Source organism: Procambarus clarkii, chromosome 14 (assembly GCF_040958095.1).
Source record: "Procambarus clarkii isolate CNS0578487 chromosome 14, FALCON_Pclarkii_2.0, whole genome shotgun sequence".
NCBI lineage: Eukaryota > Metazoa > Arthropoda > Malacostraca > Decapoda > Cambaridae > Procambarus > Procambarus clarkii.
In genome coordinates, this window is record NC_091163.1 from 36,879,710 (window position 1) to 36,904,349 (window position 24,640).

General features: G+C 41.1%; 2 protein-coding genes across 12 annotated transcripts in view; one reads left to right on the forward strand and one right to left on the reverse strand.

Moving 5' to 3' along the window:
* Positions 1-1,233: 1,233 nt before the first annotated feature.
* Positions 1,234-24,640, forward strand: part of LOC123770466 (NK-tumor recognition protein) — a 75,745-nt gene continuing 52,338 nt past the window's right edge. For 6 of the 11 annotated variants that reach the window (XR_011228470.1, XR_011228471.1, XR_011228472.1 and 3 more), the window contains exons 1-7: positions 1,234-1,297; positions 7,995-10,440; positions 12,814-13,248; positions 15,608-15,851; positions 16,946-17,041; positions 18,442-18,517; positions 21,049-21,187. Coding sequence is in view for 8 of the 11 variants with exons in the window: in XM_045762331.2 (XP_045618287.2) it covers positions 7,995-10,440; positions 12,814-13,248; positions 15,608-15,851; positions 16,946-17,041; positions 18,442-18,517; positions 21,049-21,187 (3,436 nt within the window). In the remaining 3 variants the exon portion in view is untranslated. Of the gene's footprint in view, positions 1,298-3,154; positions 3,296-7,994; positions 10,441-12,813; positions 13,249-15,607; positions 15,852-16,945; positions 17,042-18,441; positions 18,518-21,048; positions 21,188-24,640 lie in introns of all 11 variants that reach the window. The other 5 variants (XM_045762352.2, XM_045762370.2, XM_069324484.1 and 2 more) reach the window with 4 other exon arrangements.
* On the reverse strand, positions 4,002-4,511 carry LOC123772667 (uncharacterized). The gene has a single exon (XM_045765949.1). The coding sequence runs from the start codon at positions 4,509-4,511 to the stop codon at positions 4,002-4,004; it is 510 nt and encodes a 169-aa protein (XP_045621905.1).

Here is a 24,640-nt window from a genome sequence, read left to right on the forward strand (position 1 = left end):
TTTTGATATTCCAAGAGTACGACTTAATCAAACTAGAAATGCTCTACAAATCAAGGGGCCCAGAATGTGGAATGACCTTCCCAACCATGTTAAAGACTGTACCTCTCTCAACCAGTTTAAGACAAATACGAAGCACTACCTAATAAATTCCCTGTAACCTACCTTACCCCTCTAATGTCAACCAATGTCTGTTTTTTTAAACAACGCTGTTTGTCGACCTAATTGTATTTGTGCTGTTTTTCAGCAATGTTCCCCCCTTTTTTTTCTCAACACTTTTTATACTCTAATCTCAATTAGTATTAAGCTTTAGTCATTAATGTTTTTCCTGCCCGAAACGCTTTGCATAATAGTGGCTTTAGGCATTGTATGTACTAGCTCTATCTATAAATCGATCAAATTATGTAAAATCTCTTGTATGTATGTACTTTACCTGAATAAACATTTTATTTTATTTTGGGAGATTTTGGGAGATATATACAAGAGTTGTTACATTCTTGTAGAGCCACTAGTACGCGTAGCGTTTCGGGCAAGTTCTTAATCCTATGGTCCCTGGAATACGATCCCCTGCCGCGAAGAATCGTTTTTTCATCCAAGTACACATTTTACTGTTGCGTTAAACAGAGGCTACAGTTAAGGAATTGCGCCCAGTAAATCCTCCCCGGCCAGGATACGAACCCATGACATAGCGCTCGCGGAACGCCAGGCGAGTGTCTTACCACTACACCACGGAGACTGCCTAGATTTATTTATTGCCTATTTATTTATTTATTTATTTATTTATATAAATATAATACACATGAGAGGATGTGCAGTGACTTAATATCTAACATATTCAGAGATTTGAGTAGGGGTACCAAGTGCTGTCTGGGGCCAGAGTTAGATATTATCCTAATACCATATAATCCTTGAACATACTTGCTCATACTTGATTTTTGAACTTGACCCACTTCTACCATGTCGTAGCTCAGTCGATTAAGGCAGCGTCTGGGATCCTCTCGGACGTAGGTTCGAACCCTCGTCACGGCCCTTGTGGATTTGTTCCCTTGACCCAGCTCTGGACGCTTGACCCGCTTCGGGGACATAATTCAAACCTCCCGCCACAACCAGCACCAGCAGGCTCGTTGTGCTTCATGTTCCAAATATGCATTATTTTACACAATTCTCTCCATATGTACTTCACTGAATTTTATTACATATCTTTAATTAGGTTTATGCACAAAAAATGTCCTTATTTGTGGAAGGCGGATGTCGATGTTTACTGCGGCTAGAGTTGTCAACAAAAGCCAACAGCGGCCTGGTAAGTCATGGCATTCTTCAGCATTTTTGGAGAAGTTTCTGGGAGTATTTGACACGTGGAGCTGGCTCCTCTGGCCTAATGTGGCCTCGGGCGTGTGGCGGAGGCTTGGGCTCTTGAGATGTTATGTAGGAGAGTGTGGTTAATGTGGTTTAGCGGTGTTGTGGTGGTGGAGTCTGGCTGGCTGGCGGGGGGCTGAGTTTACCTGAGGGCCACACTAGTGCCCTCGACCAGGACAGGAAGCCGGCGGCTTGTTGAAGGTCCCCCCCACCCCATTAACCTTGGGGTTATTTTCAGATTATACATGAAGGTGCAGTTGGTTGGGATAGTACATGCACAGTACACTTGAGTATGCTGACTAGGGGTGGCTGAGTGGACAGCACTCTTGATTCGTGGACCTACGGACGGGGTTCAATCCCCGCTGCTGGCGGAAAACAAATGGGCAGTTTCCTTCACACTGATGCCCTTGTTACCTAGCAGTAAATAGGTACCTGGGAGTTAGACAGCTGTTACGGGCTGCTTCCTGGGGGTGTGTACCTTACCTTGAGGTGCTTCCGGGGCTTAGCGTCCCCGCGGCCCGGTCGTCGACCAGGCCTCCTGGTTGCTGGACTGATCAACCAGGCTGTTAGACGCGGCTGCTCGCAGCCTGACATATGAGTCACAGCCTGGTTGATCAGGTATCCTTTGGAGGTGCTTATCCAGTTCTCTCTTGAACACTGTGAGGGGTCGGCCAGTTATGTCCCTTATGTGTAGTGGAAGCGTGTTGAACAGTCTCGGACCTCTGATGTTGATTGTTCTCTCTTGAACACTGTGAGGGGTCGGCCAGTTATGTCCCTTATGTGTAGTGGAAGCGTGTTGAACAGTCTCGGGCCTCTGATGTTGATAGTTCTCTCTTGAACACTGTGAGGGGTCGGCCAGTTATGTCCCTTATGTGTAGTGGAAGCGTGTTGAACAGTCTCGGGCCTCTGATGTTGATAGTTCTCTCTTGAACACTGTGAGGGGTCGGCCAGTTATGTCCCTTATGTGTAGTGGAAGCGTGTTGAACAGTCTCGGGCCTCTGATGTTGATAGTTCTCTCTTGAACACTGTGAGGGGTCTGCCAGTTATGTCCCTTATGTGTAGTGGAAGCGTGTTGAACAGTCTCGGGCCTCTGATGTTGATAGTTCTCTCTTGAACACTGTGAGGGGTCGGCCAGTTATGTCCCTTATGTGTAGTGGAAGCGTGTTGAACAGTCTCGGACCTCTGATGTTGATAGAGTTCTCTCTCAGAGTACCTGTTGCACCTCTGCTTTTCAACGGGGGTATTCTTCACATCCTGCCATGTCGTCTGGTCTCATTTGATGTTATTTCTGTGTGCAGGTTTGGGACCAGCCCCTTCAATATTTTTCACGTGTAAATTATTATGTATCTCTCCCGCCTGCGCTCAAGGGAGTACAGATTTAGGCTCTTTAGTCGGTCCCAATAGTTTAGATGTTTTACTGAGTGGATTCTAGCAGTAAAGGATCTCTGCACGCTCTCCAGGTCAGCAATTTCTCCAGCTTTGAAAGGGGCTGTCATTGTGCAGCAGTACTCCACTCTAGAGAGCACAATCGTCTTGAAAAGTATCATCATCGGTATAGCATCTCTAGTGTGAAAAGTTCTTGTTATCCAACCTGTCATTTTTCTTGCAGTTGTGACGGCTACTTTATTGTGTTCTTTAAAGGTAAGGTCTTCCGACATGAGTACACCCAGATCCTTTACATTGCCTCTTCGTTCTATGTTATGATTTGCCTGAGTTTTGTACGTGGTTTCCGTTTTTATATTTTGTTTTTTTTATATGTGTATGTGTGTGTAATTACCAAACTGTAATTACCTAAGTGTAGTTACAGGATGAGAGCTACGCTCGTGGTGTCCCGTCTTCCCAGCACTCTTTGTCATATAACACTTTGAAGCTACTGACGGTCTTGGCCTCCACCACCTTCTCACCTAACTTGTTCCAACCGTCTACCACTCTGTTTGTGAAGGTGAATTTTCTTATATTTCTTCGGCATCTGTGTTTAGCTAGTTTAAATCTATGACCTCTTGTTCTTAAAGTTCCAGGTCTCAGGAAATCTTCCCTATCGATTTTATCAATTCCTGTTACTGTACTATTTTGTATGTAGTGGTCATATCACCTCTTTTCCTTCTGTCTTCTAGTTTTGACATATTTAATGCCTCTAACCTCTCCTCGTAGCTCTTGCCCTTCAGTTCTGGGAGCCACTTAGTAGCATGTCTTTGCACCTTTTCCAGTTTGTTGATGTGCTTCTTAAGATATGGGCACCACACAACCGCTGCATATTCTAGCTTTGGCCAAACAAAAGTCGTGAACAATTTCTTTATTATTTCGCCATCCATGTATTTAAAAGCAATTCTGAAGTTAGAAAGCGTGGCATAGGCTCCTCGCACAATATTCTTTATGTGGTTCTCAGGTGATAGTTTTCTATCTAGAACCACCCCTAGATCTCTTTCTTTATCAGAAGTCTTTAAAGATTTCTCACATAATATATAGGTTGTGTGAGGTCTATGCTCCCCTATTCCACATTCCATAACATGGCATTTATTAACATTAAATTCCATTTGCCAAGTGGTGTGTGTGTGTGTGAGGAAAAAAAAGTAGTTAGTAACAGTTGATTGACAGTTGACAGTTGAGAGGCGGACCAAAAGAGCAGAGCTCAACCCCTGCTAGCACAACTAGGTGAATACATTGAGTGGTACACATCTAAAGCCACTAACACGCATAGCGTCGAAGTACACCACAGTGTAGTACACTCTTGCGAAGCCACTAACACACATAATGTCGAAGTACACTGAGTAGTACACTCTTGCGAAGCCACTAACACGCATAATGTCGAAGTACACTGAGTAGTACACTCTTGCGAAGTCACTAACACGCATAATGTCGAAGTACACCGGGTAGTACACTCTTGCGAAGCCACTAACACGCATAGCGTCGAAGTACACCGGGTAGTACACTCTTGCAAAGCCACTAACACGCATAGCGTTGAAGTACACCGGGTAGTACACTCTTGCACAGCCACTAACATGCATAGCGTCAAAGTACACCGGGTAGTACACTCTTGCAAAGCCACTAACATGCATAGCGTCGAAGTACACCGGGTAGTACACTCTTGCAAAGCCACTAACATGCATAGCGTCGAAGTACACCGGGTAGTACACTCTTGCAAAGGCACTAACATGCATAGCGTCGAAGTACACCGAATAGTACACTCTTGCAAAGCCACTAACACACACAGCATTTCCTGTATGTCCTTAGGCTAAGCAATAAATGTTGTGATAGGTACATTAGAGTTCAACATGATAACCGCATTAGAAATTGATAGTGCAGATTAAACTGGTGAAGCTGCATGTTTTGAGTAATAATTTGGGTGAGTTTGAAGCACAATGTAACAAACTTTGTGGATGAAAGTAGGTATATTTTGGTTTTGCTTTTGAATAAAGTATTGGCTGAATTTTTTTTAAATCATCAGGGAATGAGTTCCATAAACTGGGTCCTTTTATTTGCATAGAGTGTTTGCACAGATTTAGTTTGACTCTGGGGAGATCAAAGAGAAATTTATTTCTGGTGTGGTACTCATGGGTTGTATTATATCTACCAAGGAAGAGTTTCAGATCAAGATTAGCATTTAGGAACAAGGTTTTGTACATATAGATAGCACGAGAATGTGTGGAGTGAGTGTGTGTTTAGCATGTTAAGGACTTAAACAGAGGGACTGAGGGTTGTCTGAAGACAAAGTTTGTTATAGTATTGATAGCAGATTTTTGCCGAGTGATGATGGGCTTGGGATAATTTGCAGTGGTTGAGCTCCATGCGCAGATACCATATGTAAGATAGGGATAGATTAGCAAGTACGTAGTACAGTGTAAGACGAGCAGAGTGGGGAACGTAATATTTGATTCTTGAGAATATGCCAACAGTTTGAGACTTTTTGTATATACTAGTACAGGTATAATCCTTTATATAAGGGCATAATGGCTTAGTGCTATCTCTTGATAATTACATTACCTTACCATGGTACTTTTTCGGCTATTTGGATGTAATGTAGTTTACCTTGACCCATGAAAAAGTCCTGCTACAATTTCATGGTACAAATGCGGTTATTGTCACAAATGTTCCTAGGGGGAATGTTGTTATCATCATATGATAATTTAAACAATTATTGTCTGTTTGACATGTTCGACATGTATGATGCAAATATGGATATAAAAGCTCTCTGTGGAAGTAAAAAAAGAAAAACAAGTGATAAAACATTCAGTGAAACATCAAAGGATAAAACAGAAGAGTCAACAAGATCAAGCACCGGGTGTTGACACGTGACAGCAGCAGCCTTGCAGAGCGCCTCCACCCACTGAAACGATAGATATTCACTTATTTTCATGTTTTTCTTACATTCTTCATACAAGTTAATAATTCTATAACAAAAATGATTTGTTGGATTTTTATTTTATGGCCATAGACGGGTATGACCATTTGTCAATAGCCGTTGTCTAAGGGTTAAAAGAGAGGCATGAGGAGCGCTCCGGATGTACGCTTGTTAGTATGTGGTGGACTTCAGGAACCTGCACCGATGGCCACTGCAAAGTGTAATAAATTATTGCCCAAATTTAATTGTTTTTACAAGAGGGATATTTATACTCTGCTTCGAGGTAAAAAGTTGTTTAAACTGTACAAGGGTCTGGAGGACATCGGATACCTTATCGTCCGAGATCTCCAAGTATCGGCAGATTGTCGTAAAATTTATCATCTGGAAGTTGTGGCCAGGGAACGGGAGCTGGGCAATATGGTTAAATCATAAATAAGCATTACTAAAAAACTACTTCTAATTAACCCATACATATTGTTTGGTTGGATTGGCCTAGGTAGGTTTTAAAAATTGTTGCCAAACTGTCTTTGGTAACCTATATCCACACCCCCACCCACTCACCTACCAAAAACTAAATCCACCCTCTCATTTTCCCAACCAAACACCTATACAATATTTGCACGTTTATTAAGCCCAATAGATTACTGACCAACCAGCAAGTACACATTAATCCTGAACATTATCCTGGAGTAAAGTTTACTCTCAATCTCCCCAAAGTGCACTACAACAGGCAGGATTGGCAACAGCAGACTTCCTCCCCAATACAGTTCTCTGTTTCTCCCTCACAGAATTCTCTCTTCCTCCCCCACAGAGTTCTCTCTTCCTCCCCCACGGATTTCTCTCTTCCTCCCCCACAGAGTTCTCTCTTCCTCCCCCACAGAGTTCTCTCTTCCTCCCCCACGGATTTCTCTCTTCCTCCCCCACAGAGTTCTCTCTTCCTCCCCCCCAGAGTTCTCTCTTCCTCCCCCACGGATTTCTCTCTTCCTCCCCCACAGAGTTCTCTCTTCCTCCCCCACAGAGTTCTCTCTTCCTCCCCCACGGATTTCTCTCTTCCTCCCCCACAGAGTTATCTCTTCCTCTCCCACAGGGTTCTCTGTGGGGAAAAACAATTTCAAGTGAGAGCCACTCGTGGACCCCTGGAAGGTGCTGATGGCACCACTGCACATCAGATTGGGCCATATGAAACAATTTGTCACAGCTCGATTGTTAAGGCTGCAAACGTAAGGAGTTTGCAGCTCCTTCAAGTGCCCTCAAGAATAATCCGTAAGCTGTCAGAGGCGTAGGTGAAAACCGGTGTCTTTGTTAGACGACCACATATGAAGAAAATCTTGGAGTGCAAGAAATTCCTCAAGAAGCTCACCCGAACGGAAAAAGTGGCTTTGAATAGCTTTGCCACATAGTTTAGGGTTTGTTTGGCAGTCACAAAGCCCAAAATTATGTGGAACTGGACTAGAGACAGGTGAAGAACTGTGGCACAATGGACTGCAGGATGTTCTTCAATGTCCATATCCCGATAAATTAAAAACCCAGGGAACGTTCTCGGAGGAGCCGGGCAAGTGTTATATTGGACTTTGAATGCAGCTACCAAGGACAGTAAAACAAGATCACAATGGGAGACTGCATTTGGGGGTTGATTCGTGAAAATAATTTACAATATAATCGTAAATCTCAAAAACTATCTGCTTCTAAACCTTTTGGCATTTTTGTATAACTTTAGTATAAATATATGTTAATTTTTAATCATGTTGTATTTTCTTACTTTATGTGAACAAAGACACAAATTTGTTTATTTTCATATTGGAAATAGGTCAATTTCAAAACATGACTGTCCTGGACACAAAAGCAAAGTTTGAGGGAGGAATTAATAGACATTTTCTATCATTTTTAGGCATAAGCAATTAGCAAATAACACTTACTAACCCAGGGACAAAAATCGTGTTACAATGTGTTATCAATACATTCAGTGATCAGCAAGAGTTACTAGACAAGGAATGTGAAACACAGCCATAGCAATGATAGTTATATTGACTTGTGGTGGTACTCATTAGTCATAATCACCAGCTACTGGAGGGACATGTTCAGGGCTACCTAGTCTACCCTCCGCAGGCAGGTCGAGATCCTCATTCATTTCCTCATAATTTGGTGGCGCGCGCATGTGTGTGTACGTTTGTAATAAGAGTAATATTGAAATTTTAGTTTTTCAATCAGGTGTGTGCTTTTTTTCTCTAAATATGCTAATTATTTGAAGAATATACTACATAATCAAAATGATTTTAATTACATTTAACAATTAATATTGCAGATGGGGGACACAGAAAGCAACAAAACATCTGATGAAATCATAAACGAGCTTTTCAGTTCTCTGAATGTCCCGTTATCACCAAAACCACAAGAAACCAAGGAAGACCATGACAAAGAAGGTAAATTGACCATAGATATAGCAGACTCGGACAACAGTGAGGATGATGAAAGTGACTCTAAGTCCAGTGGAAGCGACGAGGAGGTAAAAAGCACATCGAGGACCGTTCAAGGTGAAGCTCAAGATGAGGTACACGGTGAAAAGATTGGAAAAAGAAAATCACAAAGAAAGAAAAAAGACAAGAAGAAAAAGAAGAGAAGGCGCAGAAAGAAAGGGGATGGAGGACGGCATAAACATAAGAAGAGGAAGAAAAAGGAAAATATTGAGCTTCCTGATGACCAATATGTCTCTGACGACCTTGTTGAAGAGTCTCTCGATGATCAACACATCTCTGGTGGCCTTGTGCAAGAGCCTCTTGATGATCAACATATCTCTGGTGACCTTCTTGAAGAGCCTGTTGAGGATCAACACATCTCTGGTGAACTTAAAGAGCCTGTTGATCAACACATCTCTAGTGACCTTGTGCAAGAGCCTCTTGATGATCAACACGTCTCTGATGACCTTGTTCGAGAGCCCCCTGATGACCATAAGCAAGAAGCTCCTGACGCTCAACACGTCTCTGACAAACTTGTGCAAGAACCTCGTGACACTCAACACATCTCTGGAGACCTTGTGCGTGTACTTCCTGACAGTCTCGTGCAAGACCCTCCGGAGCACCAGCATCTCTCTGCCAACACTGTACAAAAATCTCCTGAGTACCAGCGTCTCTCTGCCGATCTTATGCATAAGCCCCCAGAGGACGAGGACCTCTCCTCCTGCCTTGTGTTTGGTACTGAATTAAAAAATCAAATTTTGATAAAAAAATTGATTGTACAGGAAGAAATGAAGAAGGCACTGTCTCCAGATGTGAAAGAAAGGCAAAAAAATATATCCAAATCAGAAAAGCTGAAGTTAAATTTTTCCTTAAAAAGCGTAGAAATTGATACCAAAAATAAAATTCTGTCGAGATGTGATGTAGACAAGGATGAATCACAGGCAAAGCATGGCAAGAATGATCAAATTAGACCCTCCAAGTCCCGGTCACCTGCACTGCCCGTATCCCAGACGGTGAATAATATCCACTCGAGGCCAGAGCCTCTCGGGGAAGCTAGGCAGAGGTCACCCAAGTCGAGATCCAGGTCACAGTCGAGACGTACTGAAAATTCAAGATCACGTTCCAAGTCAAAATTTTGGCATCACAAATCAAGAACAAAGTCGCCCAAAGCATCAGAAAGCCATAAGAGATCGTCTAGATCACATTCAAGATCGTTAACACCAAAGCACGTTAAAAAAAGGCGATCTTCTAAATCACACTCAAGGTCATCCTCAAGAAGAAGGTCAAGATCGAAAAGAAACTCGCGATCAAGATCCAAAAGAAACTCGAGGTCGGCATCGAAAAGAAACTCGCGATCAAGATCCAAAAGAAACTCGAGATCAAGATCCAAAAGAAACTCGAGATCAAGATCCAAAAGAAGTTCTCGGTCGAGATCCAAAAGGAACTCAAGGTCGAGATCCAAAAGGAACTCAAGGTGTACATCCAAAAGGAACTCAAGGTCTAGTTCCAAAAGAAATTCACGATCAAGCTCCAAAAGAAACTCGAGGTCAAGATCCAAAAGAAATTCAAGATCAAGATCCAAAAGAAACTCACGATCTGGTTCAAATAAAACCTCACGATTAAGCTCCAAAAGAAACTCAAGGTCAAGATCCAAAATAAACTCAAGGTCTATATCCAAAAGAAACTCTAGATCAAGATCACAATCAAAAGTAAAATCACAATCAGACTCCAAAAGAAATTCAAGGTCAAGGTCCACAGGAAACTCGAGATCAAGATCCAAAAGAAAATCCAGGTCCAAATCTCCCAAAAAATCAAGATCTAGATCCCGGAGAAGGTCAAGGTCACAAAGAAGATCAGTATCAAAATCAAAGAGGTCAAATTCAAAATCTCCTAAAATATCTTCTTTTTCAAATGAAACGTGTAATTTATTAGATAAAATAGCTAAAAATTCCACTATAGCTGGAGAGCTTAAAGGCGTCGATGCTAAAAATCTGGATCTAAACTGCATCCCACCGCCGGATCCCGGACTCAAGGCACGGAACAGTTCTCGGGGTGTGATTGCACTGGAGAGCATACCACTCCCGATCCCAACCCTAACTATCCCAGATCCCAGCTCCATTCCTCTACCTCAGCCATTGTCCGAGCTTGATGGGTCGCTGAAGGAACTGAAGTCCGTAGATGGTGTTGACTTGGACCTGAAAGCAATCCCCGTTCCGGTTGTGTCTGGGGACGTGCTTAACAAAGAGCAAGACAGCTGTAAGACTAAAGATTGTAACAAGGCCAAGCAGGAAGAAGGTATGTACAATACTATACACAGTGTATTTCTAATACATTTTGATAATTTTTGGAGACCATTAGATGTACTGTATTATATGGTAGATCATTTTCTAAACTATAGACTTAGAGTTTCTGAAAGGACTCCTCAGTAACTTGGAAAGCCATTGAGGGACTACCTTATGTTGGCCTTTGTGGTCTTCTGGGGATTAATGGCCCAGTGACCCGGTCTCTACCCAGGCCTCCCAGTTGGTCGTCTGATCAACCAGGCTGTTGGATGCAGCTGCTCACAGCCTAACATATGAATCGCAACCTGGTTGGTCAGGTATTTGTTGGAGGTGTTTGTTGACTTCTCTCTTGAACACTGTGAGAAGCCAGTCAGTTATGCTCCTTACATGTAGTGGTTAGTGTGTTGTGTGTTGTGGGACCCTCAAAAACAAAGTAGTATTGCTGCATTCAACGCTGAATTTGTTTACCTTCCAATGTACCCCCCCCCCCCCACTCCCACAGGTGGGATATGTGATCAGACAACACTGTCAAAGCATCACTGGACAGTTAGCAGATTTTTTAGGCATCAATGCCACAAGAGCTATGGCATCACTACAGGATCACTCAATATGCTTGAGAGCCTCTGGAGAATCAATTCAGCCAGAGTTACATTATTCTGACTAATGTATTCACAAGCACAAATCTCTAAGAGCTCCATTGATGCCATAACAAGGAGGAAACACAGTATTGGTACGATTTTTCTGTTCTAAAAGACAGTCAAAATACAAGTTTAGCTCACTCTAGTACCTGTATTACTAAGGCTTGAATGACTGGTCCTTATGGCTCTGGCTTTTACACGCTTAACTCGCTCTAGTACCGGTGTGATCGGTAGTGCTGAGGCTCAAACCACTTACAGTACCTGGTCCTGGTGGCTGTCTTCCCCCCCCCCCCCCCCCCCCACAGGTGGATACAAGAGTAGATGACCTCTGATTTATGTTACCAAGCTTAGAGTTTTTTCTTCCCATAACTCATGCTAAGCTTTACCCTATTAGTTTTGCCTGGAATAAAAATCACCAGTTGGTTAACAAGCAGGTACCCAATTACTGCAGGGGAACAGGAAGAAACGGTTAAGGATTTGTACCCAGTCAATCATCTTTGAAGAGGGCTTGAACCCAGACAAAATCGGTCATGAGGAATGGTGGGAGTGTGCTACCACTGTGCCACAATGGGTTATTTTTTATGTAATTACAGCTTATCCTCCTGAGACTTTTCTGCTTGTATTAACCACAGTACTGCACAGAGCGCTTTAACCCCTGCACTGCGCACCTGTTTTTGGCAAAAACTTCATAGTGCAATTGTTAAGGATATATTTTTGTTGTTTTTATAAATGTTCAGGTAAAGTTAATGTCAAAATGTTTAGAAACTCAACTATTTTCATTTTAAAACACAGTGATGAAAACATTAAAAAACATTAAAATATAGCCTAATTAAAAAAAAAAACCAGACAACTCTCAAAACAGCATTTGGCGTAGTGCAGTGGTTAAGGCACTGAGAGTTGTGCTTTTTTTTTTTTTAATTAGGTTATATTTTAATGTTTTTTAGGGGGGGGGGAGCCCCTACAGCTCCCCGGAGCTATCCATGGCTGATATGGATACCCTAACTATTTAGCATCAGTCGATGTGGGTAGAGTTCTAGGCCTGTCGGGGACCACGAGCCAGAACCTGACCCTCCCCCTCATGGAAATGTGGGCATTGGAGATCATAGCATTTCCACTCTTTAGTTGAGAGTTTGCACAGTTTAGGGTGAAGGTATCTTCACTTTGTTTCAAAATGGCATGTTCTCCAACTGAGCCAGCAGCGTGATTGGCTTTACAGTAAGATGAACAATGTTACCTTCTCTCCGATTGGTCAAACGAAAAGCACTAGTGACATTTGTCGAGGCGTAGGTGAACCAGAATAAAATCCCTAATAACTGTGCTTGAACACTTTGTTGAATCATGCGTAGGAGCCTTGTTAGTAAATGTATAAGAACCTTTATATTATAACACAGCCATTTAAGAAGACATATATGGTGCCTAGTGAATCTAGGTCCCGTGTTGTAACTGCCCCCAAGCTAACCACAACAACAACAACAAACTGGAGCTAGGGAGCATAAGATGAACTAGACTCATGCAAAGCAGGGTTGGGCTCACCCACTTGGTCTTCATTCCACAGGAAAAAAATTTACAATACATTTAGGTTATTTGTTCATGACATTATAGATGTCTTGACTTTAATACTGTATAGTTATTGTATCTTAAATGTAATATAGATTTCTTAAGTTAAATGTCAGTGCAAATTTTCTTCACTGTAAAGAAATGCTTTATGTTAAACCTTTTTAACCATTTTCTTATTTCCTTTGCCCTAGGATCGGAAAAAGGAAAAGCCAAAACAATCATTATCAAGAGTCTAAAGGACAGCCTGGTGTTCCTCCAGGCTCAGGAAGAGGCGGAGAGACGAGCTAAAGAAATAGCCAACCATCACGAGAATAGTCCCAAAGACACAGACGAGAAGAGCACCGAAGATTTGGAAGAAAAGAAAGATGATGATAAAAGAGAGACGAGCCAAGAGAAGAATGTGGAGGAAGGCGCAAAAAAGGACGTCTCAAATATTGTGAATGACCTAAAAGTGGAAATAACAGAAGTGATTAAAGACAAAAAGGAGATAATTAAAACGAAGCAGGAAGCAGTTGGCAACAAAGCAGAGGAACTGGAAGATAAAGAAGAGACAAAGAAAAGCAAAGTACCAGTCACTGAAGAAGTGAAGAAAAACGGAGAACAGAAAGATGATGATATAGCAAATGGTAAGCCTATCAAATGTTATTTCTGTATAGAAAACGGTAAGCTTACTTAATTATATTTATCAAACAATATGCATATTAAATGTTATTTCTGTATAAGAAATAGTGTTTATTTAATGTTATTTCCATATAGAGCCAGTATCATTGAGATGAACATGTCTAATTAAATGTCAAATTAGTAAGATGTGAAGTCAAGTGTGACTCTTCCTTGCATAATTTCCATCTGTTGTGGTTTCTATCTATATTGGATAATATTAATGCTATAGGATCATAGGTATATCACATCTTAAAAAAAAAAAGCTGAGATAAGCTTGTTGTGATAATTTTGACATTGTCTGAAGATTAGACTATATCAGATCATGGCATAAGAAACAATTAGAAAAGCTTGTGACACTTTTGATGCCATGTGAAGCTTATGCACTATCAGATCTTGACACAAGAAACATGTAAAAGCAGCTTTTCATAATAATTATATCGTGTGTAGGTTAAGTTCTTGGCTTGCCGTGCAGTATGCTAGGATCATAAATACAATTGCAAGTGATGAGTCACAATAACATGGCTAAAGATATGATGATTAAACCACTCGCCAGAAGATGAGGAGACGACCACGTTTCAGTCTGCCCTGGACCCAAACATCGTCGTCTCCTCATCTTCTGGTGTGTGTGGTTTAATCATCATAAATACAATTGTTGTTTGTTTCTGGAATCTTTGCTAGAGATTAATTGGATGACTTCTCATCTACTGTATCTGTCCCTTCTCTCTCCCATCCAAAATCTTTATCCTGACCCCCTTCCAAGTGCTATATAGTCGTAATGGCTTGGCACTTTCCGCTGATAATTCCCTCCCTCCCTCTCCTGGGCATACACTCACAGACAATGCACTCACATGTGCCTTTTGCCCATTTTCCTTTATAAATTAGATATTGAAGCTGGTATCATAAAGTCGTCACTAAAAGCCAGTCTGGTTGGAGCAGCTTGAGGCATTGTTAGGCTTGTAACTCTTTTTGTAACATGTCCTCCTTGACCAAATTTTACAAGCAACTGCTGCACAACAGCAAGACTAAACACATGCCTCTTGGTTTTCTGCCTGAGTTAGAGCACATAGAGCACATAGAGGTGTCTAGAGACGAAGTGGAAAAAATGCTCAAGGTGCTAAGTAAGAATATAGCAGTTGACCCAGATGGTGTTTCACCATGGGTTCTGAGAGAATGTGCACCTGAGCTCAGCATTCCACTTCAACTGATTTTTCAGGCATCCCTGTATACAGGAGTTGTAGCTGATGTGTGGAAAAAGGCTAACATAGTTCCAATCTACGAAAGTGGCAGCAGGGAAGACCCCCTTAATTATAGACCTTTATCATTGACAAGTGTAATAGTCAAAATATTGGAAAAAAATGTTTAGAACTAAATGGGTAGAATACCTGGAGAAAAATGATATAATATCAGAAAGACAGTATGGTTTTCGATCTGGAAGATCCTGTGTAACGAATTTACTCAGTTTCTATGATCGAGCCACAGAGATTTTACAGGATAGAGATGGTTGGGTTAACTGCATATATCTGGACCTAAAAAAAAGCTTTTGACAGAGTTCCACATAAGAGGTTGTTCTGGAAACTGGAACATTTTGGAGGGGTGACAGGTAAGCTTCTAACATGGATGAAAAATTTCCTAACTGATAGAAAAATGAGGGCCGTAATCAGAGGCAGTGTGTCGGACTGGAGAAATGTCACAAGTGGAGTACCACAAGGTTCAGTTCTTGCACCAGTGATGTTCATTGTCTACATAAATGATCTACCAGTTGGTATACAGAATTATATGAACATGTTTGCTGATGATGCTAAGATAATAGGGAAGATAAGAAATCTAGATGATTGTCATGCCCTTCAAGAAGACCTGGACAAAATTAGTAAATGGAGCACCACTTGACAAATGGAATTTAATGTGAATAAATGCCATGTTATGGAATGTTGAATTGGAGAACAAAGACCCCACACAACCTATAAATTATGTGAGAAATCACATATATGCCCATGTGACATCAGACGATGTCATTTTGCAGGATGAGGTGCTGATGCAGCTGACCTCCGCCTAGTAACCCCCACGAAAACCGCTACCACTAAACAGATCCAAATGCTCTCTGCAATTAACTCCTGTGCTGCAATTGCCAAATGTAATTTTTTTTGCCACTGCTTCTGAATTATTTTTTCCATGTGCACCACAATATAGGACTTTTAATTAGCTGAGTTGTTTAAGGGTTAAGTGACCATCCATGGTCTGAATGGTAGGACAACAGTTTCCTATCTTTCTGGCCTGAGTTCGAATCTTGAATGAGTCAGTTTAATAAATAGTTTTATTGTGTTTCAGGCATGGAAGAAGGAGAGATAGCTAGTGAAGATGAAGAGCCAGAGGACAAACCAGCTCTAAAATCCCACAGCAAGAAGAAGTCTAAGAAAAACAAAAATAAGAGTAAAGAGAAGCGGAAATCTCGAAAAGATAAGGAAAAGAGCAAAGATGACAAGAAGAGAGGCCGTGAAAGAAGCAGAAGCCACGAGCGAGACAAAACGAGATCGCGGTCAAGAGAGAAGCACAAATCTAGACGACGTTCAAGGTGAGAGCGCACGTTACAAGAGTTCTTACACTCTTGTGAAGCCTTTAGCATGTATAGTGTTCTGGCCAAATGATTGCTGGCTAACATGTGTTGTAGGTCACTGAAGATCCCCACTTTGGTTGTACATAATATCCAGGATAACTGATCGCCGATACTGGTTGTGTAATTACCTGAGTGTAGTTACAGGATGAGAGCTACGCTCGTGGTGTCCCGTCTTCCCAGCACTCTTTGTCGTATAACTCTTTGAAACTACTGTACTGACAGTTTTGGCCTCCACCGCCTTCTCACTTAGCTTGTTCCAACCGTCTACCACTGTTTGCAAAAAATAATGCTAATATTTTTTCTGCACCTTTGTTTCCTTAGCTTGAATCTGTGTCTTCTTGTTCGTGAAGTTGCTGGTTTCAGGAATTCCTCTTATACAAGAGTGTGTACAGTGTTGTGCTTTTATAAAAGTGGCATTTTATTACATTGAAAACTAAATTTTAATATTTTTTTTTAGTGTTTTTGGGTTCTAGGAATGTCTCAAATAATTTTGAGCAGTTATGGGCTTTGGATCCTGGCAACTTTTCCCTTCTGTTATCTATTTTTTGTATATATCTGCAAACGATGCAAAGTTTATTTTATGCACTGCTAAACTCAACATAAAGGATGGTATGGCGATTTGGCATCTTTTATACAGTATCTCTGGACTGTTGTTAAAAATGTGGTAAGTTCTCTAAGATTTCATTTTCTTCATTGTTTATTTCTGATGGTTGTGTAGCTGCAATTGTGAGCTGAGGTTCTCAGATGCTCCTTAAGTGAGTGCCATTATGGTCCACCAAGAACTCTCATTCCCCTGCTAGTTGCACTCAACACTCATACAAGATCACAATCCTCTATCATAATTATGTAGCTTTTTCTAAAATTTATATTGTTAATCTTGATATATGTATACAATAAATGGTCACAATATTTAGGCAATATAATATTTAAATCTGTTTTGCCTAATACTATATTGACAGTAACATAAATTGAGAGATAAAACCAAGTAGAACATGACTATTATTGTGAAAATCTTAATTTTAAAGGTAATAGTAATTAATTCTGCTTTTCAGTAGTTCCCGCAATAAGGATCGGGATTATGATCGACGTCACAGGCGACACTCCCGTTCTCGCTCTAGGGATCGCTCTTCTCGCTTGCATCGTAAAAGGTAACGTTACACACGAATGTGTAATTGGGACAATGTACTGTATGTTAAATAATATTTTGCCTAGTTACAGTGTTATGCAAATTTTCTTTGCTATCTTATCGGTTACCTTGAGGTGCTTCCGGGGCTTAGCATCCCCGATGCCCGGTTGTCGACCAGGCCTACTGGTTGCTGGAGTGATGAACCAGGCTGTTGGACGCGGCTGCTCGCAGCCTGACGTATGAGTGATGATTCGGTTGGGCAGAGAATGTCACAATAATGTGGCTGAAATAATTAACCAAACCAGCAAATGGGATGAGAGTGAGGACTTGATAAGGGTCCACCTTGGAGCAAATTGTCACCACTTTAATGTCATATGTGAGTGTTGGGTTATTCATTCCTTATGGGCCTTATATAGGACTTGACATGTTCTTTTCCATGAGTATGGGCTTGTCCATACAATATTTATGTGTGTACATGATGAGTCACAATAATGTGGCTGAAGATAGGATGACTATACCACTGAAGATATGATGACCACATACGAACTTGATAATGGTCCAGGACGGACCGTTACGTCGTCGTCGTTGCTCCATCTTTTGGTGTGTTGTTTGGTCGTAATAGTTATATATTTAATTGAAGGTTTGATATTATGGATGTATTGCCAACTTTGTATATCCTTTTCACTATGGCATCTACCATGGTTGATATAATTAAAGGGAGCTTGTCTGTAAGGCAAGAATAATGGCATGATTTACATGTTAGGCAAGTAGTTTGTATTATCACGAACCGTAAGACAACTGAAGTGACCATCTTAGCCCTAGGCATGTACTGTGTTCCCAGGAATGTACTTGAAAAAAATGTGTCTTTCATATGTATGCGCCTTGGGCTGGTTAGATTAGGTTCTTCATTTACTATACAATTTTAGTATGCCATCCATTTTGGCATATCCCACTGTATGTACTTTTACACACTGAACTACTAAATCATCAGAGATTCAAACTCGGGCCTCAAGAGCATGAGACTGTTGTCCTACCAACCAGGCCGTGGATGCTTACAATAAGTCTTCCATTCATCTGAGCCCTAGGAGACTTGAACCTCGGGCCCCACACGTGTGAGGGTGAAGCTATCTTACAATAAGTATGTAACTGATTCCCAACTAAGAATTTAAACCTAGAGCACCACTAAGGTATCTGGAGGTATTTCTAAGACCCTTCCTTATTGTGAGCATCAGTGGCTCTGTTGGTAGGACCATGGCCTTATAATTTCATCTTAGTTGCATCTTATACAAAAGTAGTAAACAATATAGTGTATGTGCTGTATAATCTATACCTAAATCCTTACTAAAGCTTTCTTACTTCTATTGTTATGAATACCTACATGTATTTTAACTAAAATGTTATTAAAACTGTTGATATTATTAGTTACTCCAGGTCACGATCAAGGTCCAAATCTCGCTCCAGACGAACGCGGGACCCGACAGCAGACCTCAGGGACAAGGTATGGTTGCATTATTGCGCACTGTATTTGTAGCGACGTACGAATGTTGCCCATATGTAAAATGTCTTGGGATCATTTGCTATATCTCATGATATTGCAAATCAGATGTAATTACCAAAGTGTAGTTATGTACTTAAGTGTAATTGCAGGATGAGAGCTCTGCTTGTGGTGTCGCATCTTCTTAATACTCTGTCATATGACAGCTTGAATCTACTGACATTGTGTAAATACCTACGTGTAGTTACAGGATGAGAGCTACACTTGTGGTGTCCCGTCTTCCCAGCACTCTTTGTTGTATAACGCTTTGAAACTACGGACGGTTTTGACCTCCACCACCTTTTCATTTGGCTTGTTCCAACTCTACCTCTGTTTGCAAAAGAAAACTTTCTAATATTTTTTTGGTACCTTTGTTCCCTTAGCTTGTGAGCATTTGTGTGTTTTTATACTGAATACAAAAATTACTAATTTTTGTTTCTGATTTTCACCAAAATTGGGTTGAAGTATTGATAAAGCTAAGGATAGTATAAGAAGAAAATATTGAAGTCATTCATTGGAATTGAACCCATATCCCTAAACTTTTCTGGCACACGAACTACCGACTAGACTCTGAGGAATACTATAATAGTTTCTGTGGTGCTGAAAATACAGGAGATGCCAAGATCACAAAATGAGATGTACTCTTCTAGTTGTGCTTGTGGAGGTCAAGTTTGGCTCTTTGATCCTGCTTGCCAACTGTCAATAAACTGGTGTACAAATTCCCGAGCCTACTGGGCTCTATCATATCTACATTTAAAACTTTGTATATCTCACTCTATTTGCACCTTTGAGATAAGAGTGTGGCAGTGCCGGTATTACTTTTTCTGACTCGCCATTTGGGAATATGTCTGAACCTCGATAGACTGAATCGAGTTCTGTAGAATATTTGTACATAATTTGTAGGCTGAATGTGGCCTGGTATTACTTGTGCCATACTCCATTATGGGACAACTATCCACATTGATGTGTATTTGCCAGATGTTGCTCTGTGCTCTTGTTTTGTCAGGTCATTTTGTAGGATATAACAGTCATCTAGGACTTGAATTCTTCCCAATAGTGTAGCATCCTTTGTAAACATGTTCACAAACTGTGTAGCCCTTAAGGTTGATCATTTATGTATACAATGAACATGCTACTAGTACCAGATCTTTTGGGGCTCCAGGATTAACATTTCTCTTGTCCGATTCATTGCGTTTTATCACTGCTCTCGGCATGCTGTCTGTTAGGAAATATTTAATTCACGTTAGTGGTCTACCCGACACACCTGTATTGCAATTCCCAGGACAGTTTCTTGAGTGGGACTGGATCAAAATGTTTACTTTAGGTCCAGATAGATGCAGGCTGCCTGACAGTCTCTTTACAGAAAGATCTCAGTGGCCATGTCGTAAAGATTGAGTAAATTTATCATGCATGATCTTCCAGTTCAAAAACTAAATTATCTGTTCCTTATCACTGTATAGTACTGTATATTGTTTACTTCCAAGATATTCCACCCATTTAGTCACTACAGGTGTCCAGTAGGTCGGAGCCATGTCCCATGGGTCAAGAATCATGTCTCATAGGTTTAGAACCTTGGCTCATAGGTCTGGAACCTTGTCCCATAGGTCTGGAACCTTGGCTCATAGGTCTGGAACCTTGTCCCATAGGTCTGGAACCTTGTCACATAGGTCTGGAACCTTGTCCCATAGGTCTGGAACCTTGTCCCATAGGTCTGGAACCTTGTCCCATAGGTCTGGAACCTTGACCCATAGGTCTGGAACCTTGTCCCATAGGTCTGGAACCATGTCACATAATTTGCAACCATGTCCCATAGCCTAGAGCCATGTCCCATAGTCTATAACCATGCTCCATAGGTCTGGAAACATATCCCATAGGTCTAGAACCATGCCCTTTAGGTCTGGAACCCTTGTGATGGTTTCCTTGCGATGATTTCGGGGCTCAACGTCCCCGCACCTGGTCCTCGACCAGACAGGTCGAGGTTCCGGGTTCGATCCCCGGCAGAGGCAGAAACAAATTGGCAGAGTTCCTTTCATCCTGATGCCCCTGTTCACCTAGCAGTAAATAGGTACTTGGGAGTTAGACAGTGGTTACGGGCTGTTTCCTGGGGATGTGTAACAAAAAGGAGGCCTGGTCGAGGACCAGGCCGTGGGCATGCTAAGTCCCAAAATCATCTCGAAGATCACTTCTGATACCATTTTCCGGGTGACTGTTGACTGGAACTCTCGTTTGCATTCATGTCAATCGCAATGACCCCTTGAACAAATTTTGTAAATTAATTAAAACAATGGGATATCCTGTAGTCTTATATTGGTATTTTCATTCATTCATTTTGTAAATTGGGACTATTTTTACCTTTTTTCTCTATATTTACAAGCATTTGTATGGATGACTAGAAAAAACTTGTGAACCACATTTCATGCACGTAAAAGAGGCATTAAGCTTAAGAGATGTTGGTAGATTGAGATGACGTTTATCTTTTTTATCCTAAATTTCAGGTGACGAGAAAACGTCTGCTGGAGATTGCTCGTCGTAATGCAGTTTATTTGATGCAGAACGGCTGTCTGCCCCCGAGCGTTGAGCAGGAACAGCTAGTCAAAATTAAGGCTGGTGGCAAGAGTGTTGACGAGCTCACAGGTTAACTAGACGTCTTTGTGTTTAAACCTTTTGGTTATCATATACCCTTAACCAGCTGAGATTTTCACTTTTCCTTACCTCCGACTCCAACCGTCTCTTACCTCCATTTCATCCCACCTTTTCCCCCCCCCTCTTCTTTCATCTCTTCCCTCTGTCTCTTCCCTCTGTTGCATCCTGTCTCTTCCCTTCGTCTTCTTCCTGTCACTTCCCTGTCTTTTCCAGTCTCTTCCCTCTGCTGTTTTCCATCTCTTCCCTCCATCTCCTCCTGTCTCTTCTCCCTCTCTTCCTCTTAAATAATGAAGGTAGTTAGGTTTTGTAATTTTGTAATGGAAGGTGAGAACAAGAGAGAGATTTTCATGAATGATGCCATAGATCCCCTCCTGTATTGTCATATAACTTAGATTTTATTGGAATTGAGTGGCAATAGACCTAAGGGACCATGAGCCAGAACTTGGCCCCCCCCTCAGAGAGGAGGTGCAGGGAGCAGTGCAAGTATGATCAATTTTATGACAAATTAATCATGTCTGTCACCACCAAGGGAAGGGCACCCAGAAAGTCTGTGAAACAAAACAGACCACTACTCGGTTAGAAATAAGACTGCAACCTCAACACAGGGGAGCCGGTCGGCCGAGTGGACTTGTGATCCTGTGGTCCTGGGTTCGATCCCAGGCGCCGGCGAGAAACAATGGGCAGTTTCTTTCACCCTATGCCCCTGTTACCTAGCAGTAAAATAGGTACCTGGGTGTTAGTCAGCTGTCACGGGCTGCTTCCTGGGGGTGGAGGCCTGGTCGAGGACCGGGCCGCGGGGACACTAAAAAGCCCCGAAATCATCTCAAGATAACTTCATCTCAAGATAGCCAAAGGAACTCTCCCAACAACATAAACACATGATTGAAAATTTGTGAAACAATGGGATATCCTGTACCCACCTCTACCCACCTCTACCCACTTTGCCCCACCTTATTCCCCTCATTTGGCAGAAGGAAGGAGGCAGACCAGGTCAGACGGCTGCTTCACCACCAGTTCTTAACCCTTTAACTGCGCAAAACCTCATATCATGTGTGACACTGAACTCAGTTTTAACATTTTCTGGATCTCTCTCAAATGTTTTGTGAATAATCTACTAGGCAAATGCTCCAACTTTGTCTAAATGACACCAGTGTAACTTGAAAAACATGAAAATAAGAAATAATTATAAAATGGATTATTGAAAACTTCAGATTTTGAAATTAGCTGCAAAAATATAAAAAATATCACCAACTGTCCATTTGTTGTTATGCTCTCACAATAGCATATGATCTTCATTTTCATATATTTAGAATATAGGTTTTCAGTATAGTTTACTGTAAAAAAAAATTGTCAATATGGCATTTGAAATGTACGCAAATTTAGACAAAAAAAAATGTTTAGCTCCAAACATTTAGAGCTTATGAAAAATCAATTCTATGGGGATAGTAAAACAGTGAGCTGTGCGCACTATATGTAAAAATGGTGAGAATCGGTCAGAAACTAGATTATTGGATACTGAAGTAAGTTGAAATGGCAATGTCGCATATTGTATCTGACAATGCTAGTTATAGGTATAATTGAAGTTGAAGTTATCGAAAATGAATAAGGCAGTTTTCATTCATGAATTTACTTGTGTGTTGTAATAAACATTGTTTGGCATTCGTACTCGAGTATGTGAAAGTTGTAGGGCAATGTGTCTAGAAATGAAGTCAAGAAAATAACCCCCCCAAAAAACAAAATATAGGGATGATTATAATAATTATAATGATTTAGGGAATATATTTAGGGTATACTTTATATAATTAAAAAAAACTAATCTGGTCCCTAATCATCAAAACAACCTAAAGAAACAAGGAAAATAGAGTTTGAAATCTGTGAAAAAATTGGCAAAAAAAAATTTCAGTCCCAAGTTCTGAGAGTTGTAACTGATTTATTTGTTGACCAATTTAATTCTGGCTTCACATAGTGAGGGACGAGTACGCACTCTCCACGATGTAAAGGGTAAAACAAATACAAATAAAAGACAAAGGAGGAAAAAACCCTAAAAACCTAAACAAAAATTCCCCCCCCTAAAAAAGTAATTTTGGGCATTGTTGAAAGTAACTGATAATAAGTTTGGGCAATGTATTTATAAGGTATATAACAAAATAGAGCATAATAACATAATTACTCATTGTTGTTTGTGTTATTATGTATTACTCAGCAATGATATAAAGGCACCAACTGTATATCCACTTTGTGTACACTTACTACTGTTGTTCTTCTTTGTGTGTCGGACAGGTGCTTGCATCTCTCTATTACTGCATTATCCTTCAGTTCCAGTTATTAGGAGCTGTTCTCCTTATCAACTAAACGGTTTTTTTTTTTTAAATATTCGTCTAAAATCAATTTCTGAAAATATTTTGATGAAAGTTTTACGAAGATGAAGCCAATAAGTTGGAGATTTGTTTAACATTTTTAAGTAATTTTTACATAATTTGAATATTTTTTTTAATCATACCCCCTTCAATGTCACACATCATATGACGTTTTGCGCAGTTTAAGGGTTAAACTGATGTGTACTATAAATGGTCGCCCTCTGAGTTTGCTTTGGCTCTTGTCTCCTGTCTTAGTCGAAGTCATGTTTTGCCATTGAAGTTTTTCCTGTGCACAGGTATGCAGCGTGAGCCAGGAGTTTAATGTACTTTGAGCTGCATGTGCCTAGAGTTACCTTCCCTATGCACTCTTTAAGTGCTGCTCTTGCGTTGTCAGGGTTCTGTTCGCTGGCGTGTTTGGGATTTCACTCCCTTAAGAGGTCTCCTCGCTTGTGGTGAACCTCGCCCTTCAGGTAAGTCAGTTGTCTTGGACTGTACTCGGGTTAAGGGTATTTTTGGCTGGTGGGGTGCACTGTGATTTACACGACCTTGCCAGTACACCGAGGTCATCCTTCCAGCATTATGTACCTGGTTGGGTCTACGATTCTTCCTTGTTTACGCATTCTCCACGGTCTGGTGACTTGATAGTTCGCAGTCCTTGTTTTCATTCTTTGGTCCTGTTGGGTTTTTAGTTTCATTTGTGTTATATTCCACTTCAGTTTTTTTTTTTTTTTTTTTTTTTTTTTTTTTTTTTTTTACCATTCTGCCTCTTGGGTTTTACCTATGGTTTTGGTGTGGATCATCCCATTCGATCTCTCTTTTTGTCCTTTCCGCTGGTGTCGGGTTTCGAGGGTGCCTATACAACTATGTAGGGGTTACTGGCGTAGCAGTCCCAGTACCTGGGCATACCTGCAGAAACACTCACTTTGTAAGTCATGGAAATTCCCTGTGGGTTCAGGGGATTTCATGTAGCTGCATGAGTGCCTCTGCTGGCCCGCTCTTGCTTTGTGTGAATTTGAGGGTTGTCCGTCGTCTGGGCCACCAAGCGTTCATTCTTTTTGCCTCCACCATGCTGCAGTGACACCTTTGA

Bases quoted from the DNA above. Each gene is read 5' to 3' on its own strand.
- LOC123772667 (XM_045765949.1), bottom strand. From the start codon at position 4,511: ATGCATGTTAGTGCCTTTGCAAGAGTGTACTACCCGGTGTACTTCGAC.